Source organism: Macrobrachium nipponense, chromosome 20, assembly GCF_015104395.2.
Source record: "Macrobrachium nipponense isolate FS-2020 chromosome 20, ASM1510439v2, whole genome shotgun sequence".
NCBI lineage: Eukaryota > Metazoa > Arthropoda > Malacostraca > Decapoda > Palaemonidae > Macrobrachium > Macrobrachium nipponense.
Window position 1 is genome coordinate 21,871,735 of NC_061089.1, and position 23,503 is coordinate 21,895,237.

General features: G+C 36.8%; 3 protein-coding genes across 3 annotated transcripts; all 3 read left to right on the top strand.

The window, feature by feature from the left end:
* The first annotated feature begins 2,554 nt into the window (after window positions 1-2,554).
* LOC135219859 (uncharacterized) lies at window positions 2,555-8,507 on the top strand. The gene is made up of 5 exons (XM_064256981.1): window positions 2,555-2,665; window positions 2,891-3,001; window positions 3,215-3,526; window positions 7,864-7,974; window positions 8,170-8,507. Exons 2-5 carry the CDS (start codon window positions 2,896-2,898, stop codon window positions 8,490-8,492), a joined length of 852 nt encoding a protein of 283 aa, XP_064113051.1. The 5' UTR covers window positions 2,555-2,665; window positions 2,891-2,895; the 3' UTR covers window positions 8,493-8,507.
* A 2,814-nt stretch (window positions 8,508-11,321) lies between these two features.
* On the top strand, window positions 11,322-12,551 carry LOC135223154 (uncharacterized). The gene is made up of 3 exons (XM_064261660.1): window positions 11,322-11,440; window positions 11,736-11,846; window positions 12,059-12,551. The coding sequence occupies exons 2-3, from the start codon at window positions 11,741-11,743 to the stop codon at window positions 12,370-12,372; spliced, it is 420 nt and encodes a 139-aa protein (XP_064117730.1). The 5' UTR covers window positions 11,322-11,440; window positions 11,736-11,740; the 3' UTR covers window positions 12,373-12,551.
* Window positions 12,552-14,461: 1,910 nt separating this feature from the next.
* Window positions 14,462-15,644, top strand: LOC135223163 (uncharacterized). The gene is made up of 3 exons (XM_064261671.1): window positions 14,462-14,522; window positions 14,747-14,857; window positions 15,072-15,644. Exons 2-3 carry the CDS (start codon window positions 14,752-14,754, stop codon window positions 15,383-15,385), a joined length of 420 nt encoding a protein of 139 aa, XP_064117741.1. The 5' UTR covers window positions 14,462-14,522; window positions 14,747-14,751; the 3' UTR covers window positions 15,386-15,644.
* Window positions 15,645-23,503: the final 7,859 nt, after the last annotated feature.

A 23,503-nucleotide genomic window follows, 5' to 3' on the forward strand; every position in this document is an offset into this window, starting at 1 on the left:
TGAATATAACGCCACTTCTCAGTACCCACGCACAACTATGCCATAACTACCGAATTGTGGATGTGCTGAAGGTCTGAGAATTTGATGCACTTCGTCAGAAGTTAGCGAAGGGCATAGTGGTGGGTCGTGAAACCCTCTTTTTCATTTGATAATTATCATAGCATCACTGCGACCCTTACCTATAACAATAATTTTTAAGTTATAATACAATATTTATTTCAAAATTTTCGAATTCCGATGTACTGGAACTGAGTAAGAAAGTGAAATTTTGTACCGAATATTTTGCGATTATTTCAAGTTATTTTTATTATTACCCATAATCATTAAAAACAAAATATTTTGCTTCGATGATACAGAAGAATGAATAGTTATCACCCAAAGGCATTTCTTTATATGAAATATATTTACAAATCTTTTGAAAGTATATTAATATCTTTATGGCAATATGCATACGAGATATATCTATTACGGTTAAAAGTTTGAGGGTTAGTGACAAATGCAAGCGATTTCATGGCATAGTCAACAATAATAGTAGTAAATGGCTTCATCAACAACAATAATATGGGTTCCTGATTGTGTGTCACAAAATTGTCCGAGATCTCATTAAAAAAAAATGAAGAATTCTTCAGAATAATTTTGATTGATCTCCCATCATTAAAAATGTTTATCATTGTGTCACTTTTCGGAATCAGGGATGGGTCAAGAGTAAGGATAAGGACGGTAAAATGAAGAGAGAGGTTTTGCATTCAGTGTGAGAAGAAGAAAAGGATAAAATGGAAAACATTGATAGAAATATGATTGTCAGAGGTTTTTTTTTCATATTGATTTTAATATGAAGTGAAAATTTCTGCAACTGTATTTTCCCACAAACTCCTCCTGAACTTCATCAGCTGCTTCTTCCCTGACATCTCCCGCTTTCGTTTTCTTCAGTGAAAAAAGAAACAGAAAAATATGTGTTCCGCATATTTCTATTTTATTGTAAGTGAAACTTGGGCAATAATCGACGTGGATGGTGGCGCTGGTAGAACTCCGAATTTCATATATTTATATGATGTTATTCATCTACAGTTGATAATCATTTACACTGGAAGGATATAAAGTTTGTGTTACAGAATGCGCACGGGATAGTTCTGTGGCAGGTCTAAAACTTGTGTACGAAATCTCCAAAGTCAATGGGTTGTACGACTCGACCCACTAAACCATTTCTTGGTGACGACTTCTGAAATGGAACAATTGCTTCAGCTCGGCTAGGTGGGAGGCGATGTGCCCTCTTCTTTTACCTCCATGATATGGAGAGGCAGGGAAAGAGACATATTCCTCTCGTCAGATACTACACCGCTTACTGATGTCGGGAAACAGAAGGATGGGCGAGAATTTCATCCTTCATTCTCATTGTCGGAGGTAAATTTTGTATATTCAGTGACTCTATGCACTATGGTGGTCACAGGTAGCAACTAAGATCTCAAGTAATTTTAATGGTGTATGAGGCCCAAGCTGTTTTGATGTTTTTCTCTGAATTGTTTAAATATATGTCCTCCTGTAGAAGGGAAGAAAGACGTCTGGAAAGATGGGTGTTCGTCATACCGACGGATAACTTAAGATATCCTCTATTTTTGGCATTTGAATCGCGATACGACATTCGTCAGTTCAAATCTTATAGATGATCAGCATATTATTTTTAATAATATTTGCAGAGATTTTAAATCTGTTCCTTTGCAAAGGTGACACCCGGCTACTAGATTAGTACGTTAACGACGAGAATAAAAGACTCAATCGCATTCACAATTATGATTCATGAGGTAATGAGACATCGAATACAATAACATTTGCATTTACCCTATGGAAATAAACTTCATAAAATATATATACACCAGCGGTTAATATATATATATATATATATATATATATATATATATATATATATATATATATATATATATATATATAAATAAACTTCATCAAAATATATATACACCAGCGGTAAATAATATATATATATATATATATATATATATATATATATATATATATATGTGTGTGTGTGTGTGTGTGTTTGTATGTGTGTATGTACGTACACGTATGTATCAAGTTATCAGCATCATTGTCATCATCGTCGCCTTCAACACGAGTAATGCAAAGGGCCTGTTTTTTTTTCTTGCATATATTCCAAAGGGCACTCATGACTACCATCCAATCTAACACTTCTCATTTAACTAGGTACGACTCTTGTAGCTTTTCTTGTACCCATTTCATTTCAACTTGAGAACTGCATGTAACTGAAGATAGAATATCTGAAAGCTAATCAAGTGAATCACCTGACAGATATGAAGAAAGTTTGAATTTCCGCGACAATTTCCCGTAACGCAAGACCACTCAACTTTTTACGGGCCACGCCAGGTAAGGAATGGAGGGGTGCTAGGGCAGGCGGGGAGGGAGCAACTAGACCTGTTTTACCAACATAATATTTTGCTCCACCTACCGACTTAGGTTAGCCCGACAGTTTCGTCACTAAGATTCCTGGGAATTTAGGAAAAGCGTAAAGATGGGTGTATCTGGCATCTCTCAAGATCTTCGCTCATCAGATATAAACAGTCACAGGAACATCGATCAGTACAGATCACACATAAATTCATTCAGTGTAGCATCAACACTACAGTCAACTGAGGTGAACATTCGAAAGCCCAACGATTCCATTATTTGTTTCTCCTAAATCTTTTGGAAGAAATTTTATTAGCAGCTTATTTCGGAAGTTCTCGTTGCGAATTCTACTTGTTACGTTTTGCAAAAGTGTATTTCCGAAATGAAGACATTTCTAATGAATAACCACTGCTGACAACCATAAGATTTCATGAATTTCCATCTAATAATCACTAATGTCTTTCTGTTGCAGCCAAAATGAAATTCTTCATCGTCGCCTCATTCTGCGTGGCAGTTGCTCTTAGCCAGAATGTGATTCAGCCAAAACCAAATGTTCGAAATCTGCCTGCTGAAGTCCGCAAAGGTCAGTTTCAACCAAATCAATCTTGTATTAAGAAATACATTCTTCCCTTTATATGGAAAGATAATCATCAGTTAAGCGAAATCATTGAGTAATCATTCATTCGATTTATAAATTGACTAGTCACTTCATTCAACGAGTATAAAAAAAATGCGGTCCATATTAAATTAATGGATATTCTTCTGAAACATTCTTTATATCTTTATGTTCTAACAGAGGCTCCAGGTCAATGCTACGGATTCACTGCCAAAAAGGCCTTCGCCGTTGGCCATTCTTGGCCCCTGGCTCCCTTCTGTGGAAGAGCCACCTGCATTCAACATGAAGGCAAACTCTTTGAAAAGGTGGAAGACTGTGGCTTTGAGCCCAAGCCATCTCCCGGCTGCAGAGTCAAGAATGAAGCCGACCAAGCTAAGCCATACCCAGCCTGCTGCCCCGTGTACGAGTGCCAGCCAGGTGCCACCCTCCAGTACCCAACACCAGAAGAACTGAAGGCTGCTGCAGAGCAGGCTGCCAAGGCTGCACAAGGCTAAATATTCTCTCATAAAGGTTCTAGTCTGTAACTGAAATGAATTCATGACGGATTGTATTTATTCAATGTATTTTCTCCTCCTAATGCCCAGGACTATATTTCTGCGATCAAGTTTAGAAATCGAAATCTATTCTGTAAGGGGACTTTCAGGGAAGAAATTATCTTACAATGAGAATGAGGGAATTTTGCATCTCATTATATATTATATTTTTATACATATTTGTAAATAAAAGGAAATTGTTACAAACTTTCCAGTTTTCTGATCCATTGAACAAAATGACAAACTATCAAGAAGGGATATAAAAAAATAATACTTTTGTTACCACTAGAGAGTTCCAAAACTCTTGGCAACATGCTATATGAATATAACGTCGTTTCTTCGACACAATCACAATTATGCGTTATCTACCAAATGTGGATGTGAAGGTCTGATTCGATGCACTACTTCAGAAGTTGGAGAGGGAATAGTGGGGGTCAGAACCCGTTGTGGAACAAAAATAACCTCCAAAAGGCATATGAATCTCTCTCTCTTGAAGGCCAGGAAACAATATACGTCATAACGAGGATGATCTTGTGATTGATTTATTCAATGTATTTTCTCCTCCTAATGCCTTAGGACTATATTTCTGCGATCAAGTTTAGAAATCGATCTATTCTGTAAGGGGACTTTCAGGGAAGAATATCTTACAATGAGAATGAGGGAATTTTGCATCTCATTATATATATATGTATATATTTGTAAATAAGGAAATTGTTACAAACTTTCCAGTTTTCTGATCCATTGAACAAAATGACAAACTATCAAGAAGGGATATGAAAAAAATAATACTTTTGTTACCATACATAGAGAAAATGTGTTCCAAAACTCTTGGCAACATGTCTATATGAATATAACGTCGTTTCTCAGTACACAATCACAATTATGCGTTATCTACCAAATTGTGGATGTGCTGAAGGTCTGAAAATCTGATGCACTACTTCAGAAGTTGGAGAAGGGAATAGTGGTGGGTCATGAACCCGTTGTGGAACAAAATAACCTCCAAAAGGCATATGAATCTCTCTCTCTCTGAAGGCCAAGGGAAACAATATACGTCATTTTTAACGAGGACTGATCTTGTGATTGTATTTATTCAATGTATTTTCTCCTCCTAATGCCCAGGACTATATTTCTGCGATCAAGTTTAGAAATCGAAATCTATTCTGTAAGGGGACTTTCAGGGAAGAAATTATCTTACAATGAGAATGAGGGAATTTTGCATCTCATTATATATTATATTTTGATACATATTTGTAAATAAAAGGAAATTGTTACAAACTTTCCAGTTTTCTGATCCATTGAACAAAATGACAAACTATCAAGAAGGGATATGAAAAAAATAATACTTTTGTTACCATACATAGAGAAAATGTGTTCCAAAACTCTTGGCAACATGTCTATATGAATATAACGTCGTTTCTCAGTACACAATCACAATTATGCGTTATCTACCAAATTGTGGATGTGCTGAAGGTCTGAAAATCTGATGCACTACTTCAGAAGTTGGAGAAGGGAATAGTGGTGGGTCATGAACCCGTTGTGGAACAAAATAACCTCCAAAAGGCATATGAATCTCTCTCTCTCTGAAGGCCAAGGGAAACAATATACGTCATTTTTAACGAGGACTGATCTTGTGATGCTAGAAGTGACATGATCTGAATATCGGTGCCATAGGAAGTGCCATGTTTTTGGGGCATACATATTTTTGTACCTCGAGTCAGATGGATGCGGTCCTGGTAAATGCTTGCTGACCCCTTTGTTGGACGAAATGTCCCTTCAATGGTAAATAAAGTACTTCTCCTGAGGACCAAAGCAATCAACGGTAAATAAAATGAACAGCATCCTCACTATAAGAGCAGCTTTCTCACTATTCTGCATGGTGTGCAAGGCACCAAGTACGAACAATAAGTAACAGAGAAGGAGGAGAAGAAGACACATAAAGTGATCTTATATATGGAATGGAAAAGGCTTAGGATAGCTCATCCCTCCCACTTTTCTGAAAAGCTAATATACAATGTTTTTCTTTGGGCATCCGCAGACACTGGTGTGCCAATACTCGGTCTTTTGGAAATGCAGTGCAAAAACATCAAATGAAATATTAAAAACTTATTGGTCCTAGGTATCAATCCTGTGAGCGCTTATTAAATGTCTATCGAAGACGTCAGCTGCCAGGGTTTCTCATTCATACACAACTACCTGACCTCGCCCTGAATGTATCATTTGAATTTCTAAGTCTTCCATAAACTTCTTGTTGATAACGAAAAGATCAGTGCATACACTATAAAAGGAGGCTCAGTTTTGCTAGAAGCTGTTCTGCTATTAGTAACTTCATATCTACTGTTGTTATTATTTCCGGAAGAGCGTAAATAACTCTCTAACTTCATTTATTCTATCATGTTATTCAATCACAACTATGATAAGATATCCCTATGTATTTAATCTAGTAAAATCCTTGATATGGATATTGTCTCATCTGGCAATTATCAAATAAGGCTTTACGCCACAGGAACAGAACCGTTTAGCTCTGGGCACTTGACGCTTTTTTATCTATGCATAGTCTCGATGCAACAATTGATAGTGCAACCGAAGGGTAGTCCGGATTTTATTCATTTGTCCTTGAAGAGAGTAACGAACCGCAAGTTTTTATATCCTTATTTGTCTCGAAAAGAATTACGTTGATCTTTGGAACGAGACAAATCGAATTGGTTTAACGATGGTGATACTTTGAGCCACTAAATTAAAACTTGGGAATTTTTTCCACCAGACTTAAAAACAAGATTTTTTCATTCCTCAACAATATTAGTCTGTCGTTTTGATATCCCGAAGTTAAAGGAAAAGAAAGCTTGTCTGACATCGTTTCGCTCGAACGTGAATAAAAAATTTTTAATGATGAGAGGGCAATGTCGTAAAAACAAAGACAGCTATCACACTGTAAAGCCCGTGTATTTACTATTGTTTACACACACACAAGCATAATATATATATATGATATATATAATATATATATATATATTATATATATATATATATATATATATACTATATGAGGTCGTAGTCCGCAGCGGAAAAACAAAAGCTGGAAATCCTTTTAGCCCAACAATTTCGGCCTTCACTGGCCCTTATCGAGAGCTGTTAACAACCGATAAGGGCCAGTGGAGGTCGAAACTGTTGAGCTAAAACGAATTTCAGCTTTTTTCTTCCCCTGTGGACTACGACCTTATATATCCATCGTTGTGAAAAAGAAAGAAAACCTTAAAATTATATATATAAAATCATATATATATATATATAGATTATATAATTATATATATAGATATATATATATATATGTGTGTGTGTGTGTGTGTGTGTGTGTGTGTGTGTATGTATGTATGTATGAATGTATGAAGTACTGAATTAAGTTATGTTGTGAAGAGCGCACCAAAATTTATCATAATTTGGTATTAGAATGAATAGTTCGATTAATTGATTTTAAGAGACAAAAAAGTTTTAGCCATTCTAGGAAAAGATTCTTCCACCGGGGTATGCGGTATGCTGATATGACTAGTGGGTAGGGGGGCAGCTCGTCTACCGGTTTTTGCAAGGTCTTGGCATCGGGATTTTGCCTCGCTTTCGGTATGCGATTTCGTAACGCATGTTCCTGGGAATTTACTGAACGTTGCTGGTACCGAAAAGTCGTTAGTTTCTGCTTCGTAAAAAGCTTGCATTCAATAACACGTAATGCTTTCCTTCAACTGTTTGTTCACTCAATTACAAAATTAATGAAAACTTCATCAAACTCTGATATGAACGGGGCATGGATGCCAAGATGTCATAAGATGGAGAGTGAACTTTGGAGTATCTGGCATCTCCCAAGATCGTCCAACAGGATCGTTGGTCGGTACAGAATACATCGATTACCCTTCAGGGTAGCATCAACACTACAGTGACCTAAGGTAGGTAGTCAAAGGGATGGCTAATACGTGGTTAAATTCAGAAGCTCTGAATATTTGTTTTAATGTCTTGTTTCAACACTAAACAATGTATATTTTAAAAATATACCTTTTTTTATTTTATATTTGAAAACATTATTGCCTAAAGAGCAACTAAGCTTGATATCATGAAAATTATAATAGGTATTTCTGATAGTCTTCATTTAATAAAATTGTATAGAAATGAGATTTTTTTCTGAGTACTTCAATAAAGATGAAGAAAATTATATTTACCCTCATTCAGAAGTAACATTTTAATCTGCCAACGATTACAGTGTCATGTTGAATTATCAATAGGTATAGATTCTTTTTTTCCTTTCTGATCCAGCCAAAATGAAATTCCTAATTGTAGCCTCCCTCTACGTTGCTGTGGCTCTTAGTCAGAACGTGGTTCAGCCAAAACCAAATGTCCGAAATTTGCCTGCTGAAGTCCGCCCAGGTTAGTATCTATCAACAATATTTAATGTTTAAAGGATGTTTATTTTTAACATAAATATGGATATCATTATTAATCAAATGCAATTAGTTTTTTATTCTTAAACAGTGAATCAATATTTGTTTATCTTGCAGTCAAAGACAGAGAATTAACGTTTGTAATTAATTTATACAAATGATTTCTTTCCCTATTAAACAGAGGCTCAAGGTCAATGCTACGGATTCACTGCCAATAAGGCCTTCGCCGTTGACCAGTCTTGGCCCCTGGCTCCATTCTGTGGAATAGCCACCTGCATTCAACATGAAGGTAAACTCTTCGAAAAGGTGGAAGACTGTGGCTTTGAACCCAAGACATCTCCCGGCTGCAGAGTCAAGAACGAAGCCGACCAAGCTAAGCCATACCCAGTTTGCTGCCCCGTGTACGAGTGCCAGCCAGGTGCCACCCTTCAGTACCTAACTCCAGAAGAACTGAGGCTTAGCGCACAGCAGGCTGCCAAGGCTGCACAAGGCGCCCAGGGATAAGAGGTCTCTCAGAGTCGATCCAGTCCACTTCCCAAAGAAAAATTAATCGAAATAATTCATGAATAACTGTATATAACATAACAAGAATTCAATGTGTCATGAATAAATGAAGTGCCAGTAAGCATTTCACGAAAATGAATGAAATAAAAGTGACTATACAGAGAATTTGTATTCGTATTAATAATGAAAATTTAAAAAATCTCAAATTTATTACCTTTTTCTAAACCTTTTATTACAAATCACTTTATTAAGAAATTTCTCTGAAATTCATTGCAAAATTCCAGTAAAAACAAGCTTATCATTGATCTGCTACTGATTTGCAAGAAAAAGAAAAATATTTCATTGTGAAATGAATGCAGTTAAATAACTGAGAATGTTTTTGTATTAAGAACTCATTTTACACCTTTCCTCATATATCTTCAACTACTTTCTTTTATTTGAAAATTAGCATATCATCGCTGTAAATCTTACAATAACTAAGATTTTTAATTTATAATAATAATTATCTTAAAGGAAATCTAATCTGATATAAAGGCATTGAATAAGGAAATGAGATTTAATGGCTTATATTTTGTAATGATTCTAAGTAATCTTTTGGTTAATACCCGCATTCATTAAAAAGGAAAACATTTGCTTCGATGAAGCAAAAGGACGAATAAATATCACCCAAAGGCATTTCTTCATATCCAACATATTGTAAATCTATTGAAAGTATATTAAGACTTTATGAAACAGCACAGATAAAAGATTAAAAGTTTAAGGGTTAGTTACGCATACAATCAATTTCATGATAGGCAGCAATCGTAATGAATGACGTCGTCCATAGTAGTAAGGTTGTGAGTTCTTCCAGGTTTATGGGTTTGCTGTTTGTGTATTCCCGAATAGTTTGCGACCTCAGTAAAAGTAAATAAATAAATAAATAAATAAATAAATAAATAAATAAATAAATAAATAAATAAATAAATAAATAAATAAATAAATAAATAAATAAATAAATAAATAAATAAATAAATAAATTTTTAAAAAATCCTCACAACAATTTTTAAATTAAGGAACGACTACTTTGATCTCTCGTCATTAAAAATCATAATCCTTTTGTCATCTTTCGAAATCAGGGAAGGGTCAGGAGTACGTATAAGAGAGAATAAAAAAAATGTCAAAGAAGGCTTTCCATGTTGATTTATAATATCTATGAAAATTACTGCAACTCTATTTTCCACCAAACTCCTAAAGAAGTTCTTCAGCTGCTTCTTTCCTCACATCTTCACCTACTTTCGTTTCCTTTTAAGTTTTGTCACTGAAAAACTAACGATTTTATTCTGCAAACGAAAACAATACCATTATTCTCTTGAAAAGAGATACAGAAAAACAATGCTGAACTGGAACATGGCACTTGTGGAACTTTTGACTTCAGATATTTTATACAATATCATTCAGCTGCAGTTCACAATGATTTACATTGGAATATATTCTCCAGAGTCCTTGGGTGGGCTCCACGGCCCTCTAAACCATTTCTTGGAATCGACTTCTGCGTTGCTTCAGCTGTGCTTGGGTGGGAGGGGTGTGTCATCTTCGCTCATCCCGTAACTAGGAGAGAGCCGCTCCCATGTATTACGCAGCGTACTGCTGTAAAGATGGACAGATGAGTAAGAATTTCTTCCTTTGCGTTCATCGTCGGTAGTTAATTGTGTATATTCTCAGCGTTTACGAAGAGTAGCCATGGCGGTCAAGGTGGTGTCTAAGATTTCAAGTGACTGCAATAGTGTATAATGCCCAAGTTGTTCCGATGTTTTTCCCTGAATTGCTTCAATATTGGGCTCTCCTCTAGATGAGAAGAGAAACATCAGGAGAGACGAGTTGTCGTCATCCCGACGTATGACTGAATGTATCCTTTCTCATTGAAATCACTATATCATTCGAATCTTCAATTCTTCTGGAAGAGCGACAGGATATTTTTTATTATATAAATATTTGTAGATAATTTGAATCTGCTTCTTTTACAACTATATCAGTTAACAATGATAGTAAAGACCCAATCCCCTTCAGATTATTATTTATGAAATAATGAACTTTGGGAAGTAAAAGCAAATCGTTAGTAGATTTTAGATAGCTAATATTCTTTTCTATGGAGTGTTCTATGGAGTGTTAATTTGTGTTTATCCTATGGAAAGAAACTTCATAATGCATATATATATATATATATATATATATATATATATATATATATATATATACTAATATATATATATATATATCTATATATATATATATATATATATATATATATATATATATATATATATATATATATAATATATATATATATATATATAATATATAATATAAAATATATAATAATATATCGTCATCATTATCTTCATTAACACCTCCAACGCCAGGTGAAACAAAGGGAAGGTTTCATGCCTTTCTTTTGCTCTATATACCATAAATCAATCATATCCATCTTATATTCTAACACTTCTCATGGAAGTATTAAAGTATCTTGCAACTCTGCTGGTCCCCATATCATTTGAACTTACGTAGGTAGAGTTTGTAGCTGAAAGTAGAATACAAGAAGAGTTGTCAGCTGAATCACCACACGAATATGAAGAAAGTTCCGATTTCCACGAAAAATTTCCCGAAACGAAAGAAATTCAACTTTTCTCGGGCCATGCTCAGCAAGGCCTGGAGGTCTCCCCAGACAGACTCCGGGGAGGGAGCGACTGGACATGTTTTTTCGCAAGGACGTCTTTTTGCGCCACCTACCGGTTTGAAACTGCACCATTTCGTCACTAAGATTCCTGGGAATTTGGAAAAGCATAAACATTGGGGTGTTTGGCACCTCTTAACATCTTCGCCCACTGCATATAAACAGTCACAGGAACGTTGTTCAGCACAGAACACACCGATCGCCCTTCAGTGTAGCATCACCACTAAAATCAGCTGAGGTGAGTATTCGATACAACAAACGATGCCATTATTTGTTACTGATAATACTTTTGAAGAAATTTTATAGCCAACTTAGATGGCAAGTTCTCGTTGTGAATTCTACTTATTGCGTTTCACAAAATCAATATCAGGCAAATTATTTGTAATAAAGTCGGAAAGTGTAATATTTCATTATGGAATATTTCTTGAAAGAGTATTACCGAAATGAAGACATTTCTGATGAACAACCACTGGTGATAACGATACTATTTCGAAAATTTCCATCTTATAATCACTAATGTCTTTCTCTTGCAGCCAAAATGAAATTCATCATCATCGCCTCATTATGCGTAGCAGTTGCTCTCAGCCAGGGTGTGATTCAGCCAAAACCAAATGTTCGAAATCTTCCTGCTGAAGTCCGCAAAGGTAGGTATCACCAAGATCAGTCTAATATTAAGAAATACATTCATCCCTTTATATGGAAAGATAATCATCAGTTAAGCGAAATCATTGAGTAATCATTCATTCGATTTATAAACTTACTAGTCATTTCATTCAAGGAAAATAGAAAAAACGATCCTCATTAAATTAATGGAATGTTTTCTGAAACATTCATGCTTATCTTTATATTCTAACAGAGGCTTCAGGTCAATGCTACGGATTCACTGCCAAAAGGGCCTTCGCCGTTGGCCAGTCTTGGCCCTTGGCTCCATTCTGTGGAAGAGCCACCTGCATTCAACATGAAGGCAAACTCTTCGAAAAGGTGGAAGACTGTGGCTTTGAGCCCAAGCCATCACCTGGCTGCAGAGTCAAGAACGAAGCCGACCAAGCTAAGCCATACCCAGCCTGCTGCCCCGTGTACGAGTGCCAGCCAGGTGCCACCCTCCAGTACCCAACACCAGAAGAACTGAAGGCTGCTGCAGAGCAGGCTGCCAAGGCTGCACAAGGCTAAATATTCTCTCATAAAGGTTCTAGTCTGTAACTGAAATGAATTAATGACGGAGCATAATCATGTAATGTATTTTCTCATCCTAATGTCAAGGACTATATTTCTGCGATCAAGTTTTGTTTGCATCTCATTATATATTATATTTTTATACATATTTGAAAATAAAAAGAAATTGTTATGGACTTTTGAGTTTTTCTGATCCATTTAACCAAATGACAAATTAGCAAGAAGGCATATGAAAAAAAAAGTACTTTTGTAACCAAATATAAAGAAAACGCGTTCCAAAGCTCTTGGCAACAAGTTTATATGAATATAACGCCACTTCTCAGTACACATGCACAATTATGCGTTAACTACCGAATTGTGGTTGTGCTGAAGGTCTGAGAATTTGATGCACTACGTATGAAGTTAGCGAAGGGCATAGTGGTGGGTCGTGAACCCCTCTCACACACTTGATAATTATCATAACATCACTGTGAAACCTCACCTATAAGAATGATTATTAGTTTATAATAATATTTCTTTCAAAATTAATGTATTCCCGACATAAAGGAATTGAATAAGAAACTGAAATTATATAACGAATATTGTGTGATAATTTCAAGTAATATTTGGTTATTAGATAAAATCATTAAAAAGAAAACATTTTGCTTCGATAATGCAGAAGGATGAATAATTATCACCCAAAGGTATTTCTTCATATCAAATATATTTACAAAACTTCTGGAAGTATATTAAGACTTTATGGCAATACGCATACATAAAAGACGAGATCTTTCTTTTACGGTTAAAAGTTTGAGGATTAGTGACAAATGGCAGCGATTTCATGGCATAGTCAACGATCGTAGTAAACGTCGTCATCAGCAACAATAATGTGAGTTCTTCCAGGTTTATGGGTTCCTGATTTTGACTCCCAAAATTGTCCGAGATCTCAGTAAAAAAAAAAAAAAAAAAAAAAAAAAAAAATAAGGACAATTGTGCAGAATAATTTTGATTGATCTCTCATCAATAAAAGTGTTTATCATTGCACTCCTTTTCAGAATCAGGGAAGGGTCAAGAGTACGGATAAAGACGGGAAAATGAGGAACATTAAGAGAAATATGACTGTCAGAGAAGGCTTTTTTTCATGTTTTTCTTAATATCATGTGAAAATTCCAGCAACTGCATTTCCCCCCCAAACTCCCCCAGAAGTTCATCAGCTGCTTCTTCCGTGGCATCTCCCGCTTTCGTTTCCTTCGGTAAAAAGAGAAACAGGGAGAAAGAAAAAAAAGGTGTTCTGCAAAATTTTTTTTGCTGTACGTGAAACTTGAGCAGTATTAGACGCGGGTGGTGGCGCTGGTAGAACTCCAGATTTCAGATATTTATGTAATATTATTCAGCTACAATTGATAATAATTTACATGGGAAGGAAATAAGTTTGTGTCACAGAATGCATACGGTATAGTTCTGTGGCAGGTTTAAAACTGTGAGACGAAATCTCAACGTCCATACACACATTGACACGCAGACACACACACACACACACGCACACACATATGTGTGTGTGCGTGTGTAATAAAGCTAACATCATCATTATCATTATCATCGTTGCCTTCAACACAAGTAATGCAAAGGGCCTGTTTCAGACCTTTTTATCTTTTATATATTCCACAAAGCACTCATGACCACCATCCAATCTAACACATCTCATTTAAACCTTAACTAGGTATGACTCCTGTAACTTTTCTTGTGCCCATTTCATTTAAACTTGAGTATTGCATGTAAGTGAAGGTAGAATGTCTGAAAGCCAATAAAGTGAATCACCTGACAGATATGAAGAAAGTTCGAATTTCCGTGACAATTTCCCATAACGCAAGACCACTCAACTTTTTACGGGCCACGCCAGGCAAGGAACGGAGGGGTGCTAGGGCAGGCGGGGAGGGAGCAACTAGACCTGTTTTGCCAACATAATATTTTGCTCCACCTCCCGACTTAGGTTAGTTCGACAGTTTCGTCACTAAGATTCCTGGGAATTTAGGAAAAGCGTAAAGATTGGTGTATCTGGCATCTCTCAAGTTCTTTGCTCATCATATATAAACAGTCACAGGAACGTCGGTCAGCACAGATCACACCCAACGTCCCTCAGTGTAGCATCAACACTACAAACAACTGAGGTGAGCATTCGAAAGCCTAAACGATTCCATTATTTGTTTCTATAAAGATTTTGGAAGGAATTTTATAGGCAGCTCAGATGACAAGTTCTCGTTGTGAATTTTACTTGTTACGTTTCTTAAAAGAGTAATACCGAAATGAAGACATTTCTGATGAACAGCCGCTACTGATAACGATACTATTTTGAAAATTCCGCCTAATAATCACTAATGTCTTTCTGTTGCAGCCAAAATGAAATTCTTCATCGTCGCCTCATTCTGCGTGGCAGTTGCTCTCAGCCAGAATGTGATTCAGCCAAAACCAAACGTTCGAAATCTGCCTGCTGAAGTCCGCAAAGGTCAGTGTCACCCAGATTAATCTTATGTTAAGCAGAACATTTTTTCCTTTTTAAGTCGAGATGCTGTTATCAGTTTAACAAAATCAGTTATTATAATTGGTTCGATTCATAAGTTGCTATGTCATGTAATACAAAGGAAAAAAGAGAATACGATTCGGATTAAATTCCTTGAGATTTTTCTGAAATATTTGTGTTTATTTTTATATTCTAACAGAGGCTCCAGGTCAATGCTACGGATTCACTGCCAAAAAGGCCTTCGCCGTTGGTCAGTCTTGGCCCCTGGCTCCCTTCTGTGGAAGAGCCACCTGCATTCAACATGAAGGCAAACTCTTCGAAAAGGTGGAAGACTGTGGCTTTGAGCCCAAGCCATCTCCCGGCTGCAGAGTCAAGAACGAAGCCGACCAAGCTAAGCCATACCCAGTTTGCTGCCCTGTGTACGAGTGCCAGCCAGGTGCCATCCTCCAGTACCCAACACCAGAAGAACTGAAGGCTGCTGCAGAACAGGCTGCCAAGGCTGCACAAGGTTAATTAGTCACTTTGAGACGTTTTAGTCTATAAGTGAAATGAAAATCTCAGGAGACATAATGACAGAACATATTCTTTAAATGTATTCTCTCATCCCTGTGTCAACGACTGTTTTAACGATCAAGTTTAGAAATAAGAATGAATTCTGCAAATGGACGAGCAGGGAAAAATAATCTTACCCGGAGGAAAATGAATTTTAGATCTCAATATATATATAATATATTTTTATACTTATTTTCAAAATATACTGAAATATTACTGACTTGGGAGTTTTTCTGATCCATTCAATGAAAATGACAAACTATCAAGAAAGAGTGGAAAATCAATGCTTCTCTAAACATACTTCATCAGTAAAGAAGCAAATGAACTATCAATCATATTCCACGTTCCAAAACTCTTAGCAATGACGCCATTTACCAGTACAGAGACAGCTGTCGCTCTCACAGTCTTTCATTAACTGACTAATCGTGGATGTGCTAATGGTCTGAGAATCTAATGCACCATGGCCTAAGGGTTAGAAGGGCATATCGGTGGGCTGTGAACCCCCTCTCTTGAGGCTAAAAGCAACAACATACATTATTTCTACTGAGGACTTTCGTGGTAGTTAGTAGTATGATCTGAATATTGCTGCCACGGGAAGGGCCAAGCTTTTGGGGTATAAATTTTTGGTACCTCATGACACCAAGTAAACGGTTGTAGACCCTTTCGAGTTATGAAATGCCCTCTAAATAAGAGATGAGTCTCTTATCCTGATAACTTGAGCAATCACGGAAAAAGTAGGAAGATGTAGAAAGGGATTGATGTCAGGTGTGAAAATGGCTACTTACAAAGCACGTGTAATTGAGGAATCCTGCAGAAGTGAACGAAATGGTAAAAGTTCTAACATTTTTTTTAAAGAGTGGTAAAAGAGTTTCCTATAGAACTATATATCAATACATTTGTATATATTAGTGGATGAATATGTGCATTCAAATAGTGATCGGTATTCTCTAGTAAAATATTTACAGATTTTCTAGAAATTTTAGAGTATTATAGCGCTGCAAAACAGCCTTCAATATCTATGGAAAAAACAATAATAACGCTATATTAGTTTCACAGTTTAGTGCTCGAATTACACCTGGGATGAAATGAAAGCTATTCCTCTAATAGGCAACAACAAGACAGGAAATAAAATGTTTTTCTGTCAGCAGCCGCCATATTTTCATGAAAACTCTTTACACTGCAATCAGACGGAATATTGAAAATCTATTGGTCGCAGATATCAGTGCTACGAGCAAGCAATACCTTTCTTCTTCTTCTTCTCAACATTGCGTCCTTGATAACAACTATCAAGAACGTCAACTATCAATTCTCATTCATACGCAAAGGCCTGAAGTCGTTCTGACTGAATCATTTGAATTTCCAAGTCATAGATACACTTCTTGTCGATCGCGAAGGGATCAGTGCATACACCTAAAGAGGAGACTCGGTTTTGCTAGAAGTAGTTCTGCTTCTGGGTACTTCATGTGAACGGCTGTTATTTCTCGATTGATTAGTGTAAAAGCACAATAGAGGAAGAACGCCAATAACTCTTAATTCATCTATATTACCATATTGTTAAATCATAGTTCGATAGAGTCCTTGATAGAAAGAGTGCGTCATCTAGCATCTGGCAAATAATTTCTTGCGTCGCTGAAACTGAACTCGCTTATCTCTAGGCACTTGACGATTCTTTTTTCCTTATGCATAGCCTTGGAGCGAGTCGACTACTTCAAGCTTCCGTTGCAACCATTTACAGTGTAACCAAAGAGGAAAGCATCATTTAGTTGTTTCATGAAGCCATCACTGCTGTTAAGAAAGGACGTCATTGTGGAAGCATTATCCCAACGTTTGTCCCTCAAGAAAGTTGATCTGGTTTTACGATGACGTTACTTAGCGCCACCTGAATTTCATGGAAATTTCCTGAGTTTCTCAATGGCAAAGGTATTTTGCTTTGTTGTCATGAAATTAATGGATAGGAATCTGACTGTCTATTTGCTTGAACCTGAATTTAAATATGGTGTATTATACGATTAAATTGACGAGTGGGCAGTTTGGGAAGTCAAAAAAAATGACACAGCAATTAGCGCCTCAGTCATCGTTTATATGCTAATGAGAAGATGAGCCATTTGTGAAGAAAAAAAAAAACTCTCGCACCGTTACATATTCAAATGCCTACTGGGATGGCTGGTTTGACCACCACACAAATCACTAAGCTTTTATCAAGTAGTATTCACCAAGACACCATAATAAGTCCACAAAAGGTGGAAAAGTATCCAACTTCAATAAGAGTGCAAAGTCAATTCAAGGGCACAAAGAAAATACCACAAAAAAAGTACCTAATTTTAATACAAAAGTTCCAGACAGAAATAACACCTGAACCTCGATAATACAGTACTTTATGAGAAACACTCACTCTTATCTTCCTGCAAAAGAAAACAATTACACAATTAAAGACAGGTCATCAACACATACACACAAAAAGGGGAGAGGGTCCAGATAGGAGGAGGCAAGCGAAAAGTAAGAATATCCTAACAAATACAATCTAAATATCCCTAAAAACTTCCTCAAACGACTTTATAGGTCTCCTCTTGGAGGACAATAACAAACTCCACGTCTGGAGGCTTAATCTGAGTGGCAGGGAAAATTGATCCCAAACTATGGTGTTGGTAGGCTTTCACAAGCTCCACTAATGACGTCAGCAGAGGATCAATGGCCGTGATCACAATAAATAAATATAGGTATAACAAATATTACCTTGGGACAGAGAGGTCCCCTTGGCTTTTACTGAACCAAGGGCAGTGTATAAATTGAAGAATAAAATATCGTTGCTGCAGAGTAAGGATATCCAATAAGTCATACAGCGTCAAAATTGTAGCTCTTCAATATGGCGAGGAATAAATATAGTTCCAACAGCAATAGTCGTGCCCTTCAAGGTTGGAGGCTCAGAAACACACTCTTCTAAGCCATAGACTAAAGTATTCATTAACCTCTGAAAGGTGGCAGCCGCGTTCGTCATACCAAACGGCATCACTTTACATTGAAACAGTCCCTGTGGACTTACGAAAGCAGACACGGCCCTTGCCCGCTTCGAAAGAGGAACCTGCCAATAACCTTTCAGCAAATCGAATTTACTAATGTATTTGGCCTTACCCATACGATCAATACAATCCTCAATTCGAGGTAATGGATAACAATCAGACTTAAGACAACTCATTCAATTTACGGTAATCAAAACATAACCTGAAATCCCCGTCGGGTTTCTTTACCAATGCAACAGGTGATGACCAAGGACTTTGGCTAGGTTCAATCAGGTCATGTTTTAGCATATAATCAACTTCCTTCGCTACAACCTCATTTTTGAAGGGATTCAACCTGTAAGGAGATCGTTTCACAGGAGTGGCGCTACCTACGTCCACGTCATGCTCAAGGACAGAAGTCCTTCCCGGTACATCCGAAAATAATTCCTTAAAATTAAATACCAATGTCTTTAAAGACCTTTGTTCTCCATTACTTAAATGAGAAACCATTCCAGAAAATTCTTATTATCCGAACGCCATTCACTTCCATTAAAACAATTATCATCAATACTTTCACTCTCTGAAAAAGAAAAAAGGTTATCGGTCTCGGAAACTACAGCATCCCCTATGGTTGCCACGGGAATAGCTTTCTCCCGTTCCCTATATGTCTTCAACATATTTACGTGACAGAGCTGAAAAGGTTTCCTTCTCTCGGGAGTCTCTACTAAATAATTGACTTCACTAATTTTTTTCAAAATTTTCCAAGGACCTGAAAAAGAAGCTTTCAATGGATTTCCTGGAATGGATAACAAAACCAAAACTTTGTCGCCTACCGCAAAGTGAAGTGCTTTAGACCTTCTGTCAAAAAAGTACTTCATTCTTTTTTGGCTACACAATAAATTTTCACCTGCAAATTTCCAAGCCTTGGTTAACTTATCGCCTAGATTAGACATATAATCTAATAAATTGATCTCAGATACGTCTCCCTCCTAGGACTCTCGAACAACATCGAGAGGACCTCGAACACAATGGCCAAACACAAGGCTGAAAGGCAAAAAACCTAAAGACTGACTTGGAACTGAACGAAAAGCGAACAACAAATAAGGTAATTCCTTATCCCATTCAGAACCATTGATCAAACAATACTTCTTTACCATAGATTTCAGGGTTTGATGAAATCTCTCCAGAGCTCCCTGACTTTCTGAATGATATGGAGAAGAGGTTACATGTTTTATATTTAACTCTGCCATTTTATCCCTGAAATACCTGCTAACAAAATTCTAACCACAATCCGATTGAATTATTTTAGGCATCCCAAACCTGGTGAAAAAGTCAATTAGTACATCTACAATTTTAACACTTTTTATCGTACGTAGTGGTATTGCCTCGGGGTATCGAGACATCCTATCCATGATAGTCAAAATATATTCATTTCCACTACGAGTCCTTGGTAATGGTCCAACAACATCAATAATGACCTCCTTGAAAGGTTCAGAAACCACTGGAATAGGACATAGAGGCGCTTTTGGAATAAGCTGATTGGGTTTACCGACGTTCTGACAGACATCACAGCTATTAACAAACTTCTTTACGCCTGCCTTCAACTTGGGCCAATAATAGCTCATAAGCAATTTCCCCGAAGTCTTATGAATGCCAAAATGTCCGGCCAAACCACTTTCATGCGCCAATGATATCAACTCATTCTTGTAAACAAATGGAACCATTATCTGTTTCAAAATTTCATAATCAATATTATCAGCCTCCATAGGCCTACTCAACCTATATGAAATATTATTAATTATCATAAATTTGGGGCCAGTTATATCAGACACCTCACCTGACTCAATAGGGAGATCCCGAAAATCCTTTTTCTGAGCTTTGATAAGCTCTTCAGTGGTCCAATTCAGTTTGTCCTTCAAAATCCCAAGATCTACAACTACGCTATCACTACGTTCTAAACTATTTAAATCTAGATCAACAATTCTGCACTAGAACCAGTAACTGCTAATACCTCACTATCAGGATTTATCAATATGGGATAGGTATTATTCTTAAGAGCAACATCATTCCCTATCACAACATCATCTTTAACAGGAAATTTATCAACGATGGCCAGTTTCAAATTCCCTGCAAAGGAAGGGCAAATTAAATTAAAATTTTCAATAGCATAACTCTTTACCGTATCAGGAAAACCAGACAATAACACGAATTCCTCACTTTCAGAAACAAAATTACACGGCAATGCCTCCCTAAGGATCAAAGACTGAGCTGCTCCAGTATCACGCAAAATACGTACTCGTCTTTTCTCGGACGAATTTACGGACGAGACACTACCAATGGACAAATACTTCTCAAAACAGCCATGTAGTCATTGGTCAGTGGACCTTGTTGGGATAGGTTCTCTCTCTCTCTTTTCCACACCCATCACTGGCCTACCATCAGCATTTTGCGATTTTCTAAACGCATAACACAAGCTCTTTACGTGCCCCTTCTTATTGCAAAAGAAGCACGTCAGTGTCTTCAGTTTCTCTGGATTATATATATTAGGTCTCCTATTACCTCTGTTAGGAGAAAAATTAATATTAGTATTAGCATTACCCTAATTCGTACCTTGATAATTACCTCTATAATTATTTCTGGTAAACATCCTAGCATTATCATTATTAGAATTAGTATTCCTTCCTACTTTAACCCGACTAGACTTCACATTTGTCGTTACTCCCCCTAACTCACTCTTTTGAGATAAATAATATTCATCACTAGCGATGGCTACCTTCTGAACGGTCTCAAGTTTTAACCCTTCGAGGTGGACCTTCAGTTTATCCGGCACACACCCCTTAAACTCCTCCACCAACATTAATTCCTTCAATTTCTCAAAATCTACCACTTCCTTGAACTTGAGTCAATCACTAGCATATTGTTCCTTCGACCTTGCAAATTCAACGAAAGTTTGCTCCCTGCTTTTTTCTAAGTTCCTGAAGCGTTGCCTATAGGCTTCAGGGACTAACTCATAGGCCTTCAAGACAATAGACTTAACACTCTCATAATCTGATGACAGATTCTCCTCCAGAGTTACATACACCCTCTGAGCTCTTCCAACCAATTTACTTTGTATAAGAGTGGTCCAATACTCTTGGGGCCACTGCAACCTTGCTGCAATCCTCTCAAACGATACAAAAAACTCTGCTACATTGTTTTCCTCAAATTTAGGTACAAATTTGAGAGCCTGCGCTAAATTAATAGCAGGCGTTACTGACCTATTTGGGGAAGGGGGAGGGGAAGAAGAAGAACCTGTGTCTCTCATGCCAATCTCATGCTGCCTCTCCTTTTCTCTTTCCTCTGCCTTAAACTTCTATTTCAAACTCCATCTGCCTCAGAGCACTTTGCATATCCAAAATTTCCACAGACAACACTCCTTTATCAGGTTTCACATCTTGTTCCCCACCTGCCTTTACAGTTTTAACATATTCATAAATTTGCAATAGCAATACACCCTTTCTTATGGACACTTCATATTCCAATTCAAAATGCTGCGCTACAATTTCCAAGTCCTCCCTATTCAACTCTGCAAGCCTCTCTTGCCACCCCTCTCCGCAAAGGAGTTCTAATACATTAACAACCATAATGACCACTATTATTCACACAGAATACTGAATTTACACAAGAAAAACACGAGGAAGTGAAAATATGCTGCCTGAAAAATAACCTCAAGAATTAACTTTGCACATACACCGGTGAATACTTAGGAACGAAAGATCCTGTCACGGTTGCCACTTGTGATGGCTGGTTTGACCACTACACAAATCACTAAACTTTTATCAAGTAGTATTCTCCAAGACACCATACTAAGTCCACAAAAGGTGGAAAAGTATCCAACTTCAATAAGAGTGCAAAGTCAATTCAAGGGGACAAAGAAAATACCACAAAAAAGTACTTAATTTTAATTAAAAAGTTCCAGACAGAAATAACACCTGAACCTTAATAATACAGTACTTTATGAGAAACACTCACTCTTATCTTCCTGCAAAAGAAAACAATTACACAATTATAGACAGGTCACCAACACATACATACAAAAAGTTTTTTTATTTTTATAGCCAACAACAAACACCAATATAAGCACCGGTGAGGAGACAAATAGCTAATAAAGAGAGAATACAATACTTCAATATTTAACCTCTAAAAATTTAAATAATAACTAGGAATTAATGACAACTAAGTTACACTACACTGATGGCTTATAACAATTAGGTCATGATTTCCAACACAGTTTGACCTCTAAACTCTACATTGGACGCATTCTCGCGGCTCCTTGAGTGTATGTTTAGGCTAACTCATTTGGGACCTATTTATTGCTCAGCAGATTTTAACTTTCATTTCCTTGCCAGTCTACTTTCTTAGTGCTTTCATCGGCACAGAACTGTGTGAATGTAAAATGAATAGATAAAGAATTTTTGATTGCTTTCAAATAATATTTCTAAAGTGATATTATAAAAATAACTATATGAACTGATGCACCAACGGACAATAAAAAGAACAAATAGATCTAGGAAAACTGTCAGTTGATCTCGTGGAAAATTCAGTCTCCCAATGCAGGGGGTGTTTGTCTGGGGACGAAGTCCGGAGGCGGAGACCTTACATGTTTTTGCGAGCGACAACTTCGTGCAGTTAAACCAGGTGTTTTGCCATTTCGTTACAAGGAGTTCTAGGAATTTACTAGATTTAGCAGGTTCACAAGACTTGGTCACGTTCTACCTTGTGTTGTGCACATCATTCATTGCCCGAAACAGGTCTATAGAGCAAATGGAAAACTGGATAAACATGAACGCCCTGAGAGAGTAAGAAAAATCGTAAACACTGGAGTGTTTGCCTCCTGAAAAATCCTCTTTCATCACAGAATCTTTGTCCAGTATAGAATACGCTGATTGTGCTTCAGCATTGCACTACTCCTATAATAAGCAAATGTATGTACTAACAATGTTAAACGATACATTGGTAATGAGGAAACCTTTAAATAATGTGATTTTTTTGGAAGACTAAAAATTGAGATTCTAAGGAGACCGTTACGTAGCACAATACATAA

Excerpts from the sequence above, each read along its gene's own strand:
- LOC135219859 (XM_064256981.1), top strand. The coding sequence starts at position 2,896 with ATGAAATTCTTCATCGTCGCCTCATTCTGCGTGGCAGTTGCTCTTAGC. Across the intron at positions 3,527-7,863 it reads TGCCAAGGCTGCACAAGGCT|CCAAAATGAAATTCCTAATT; the intron begins AAATATTCTCTC and ends TTTCTGATCCAG. Across the intron at positions 7,975-8,169 it reads GCCTGCTGAAGTCCGCCCAG|AGGCTCAAGGTCAATGCTAC; the intron begins GTTAGTATCTAT and ends CCTATTAAACAG.
- LOC135223154 (XM_064261660.1), top strand. The coding sequence starts at position 11,741 with ATGAAATTCATCATCATCGCCTCATTATGCGTAGCAGTTGCTCTCAGC. Across the intron at positions 11,847-12,058 it reads TCCTGCTGAAGTCCGCAAAG|AGGCTTCAGGTCAATGCTAC; the intron begins GTAGGTATCACC and ends ATATTCTAACAG.
- LOC135223163 (XM_064261671.1), top strand. The coding sequence starts at position 14,752 with ATGAAATTCTTCATCGTCGCCTCATTCTGCGTGGCAGTTGCTCTCAGC. Across the intron at positions 14,858-15,071 it reads GCCTGCTGAAGTCCGCAAAG|AGGCTCCAGGTCAATGCTAC; the intron begins GTCAGTGTCACC and ends ATATTCTAACAG.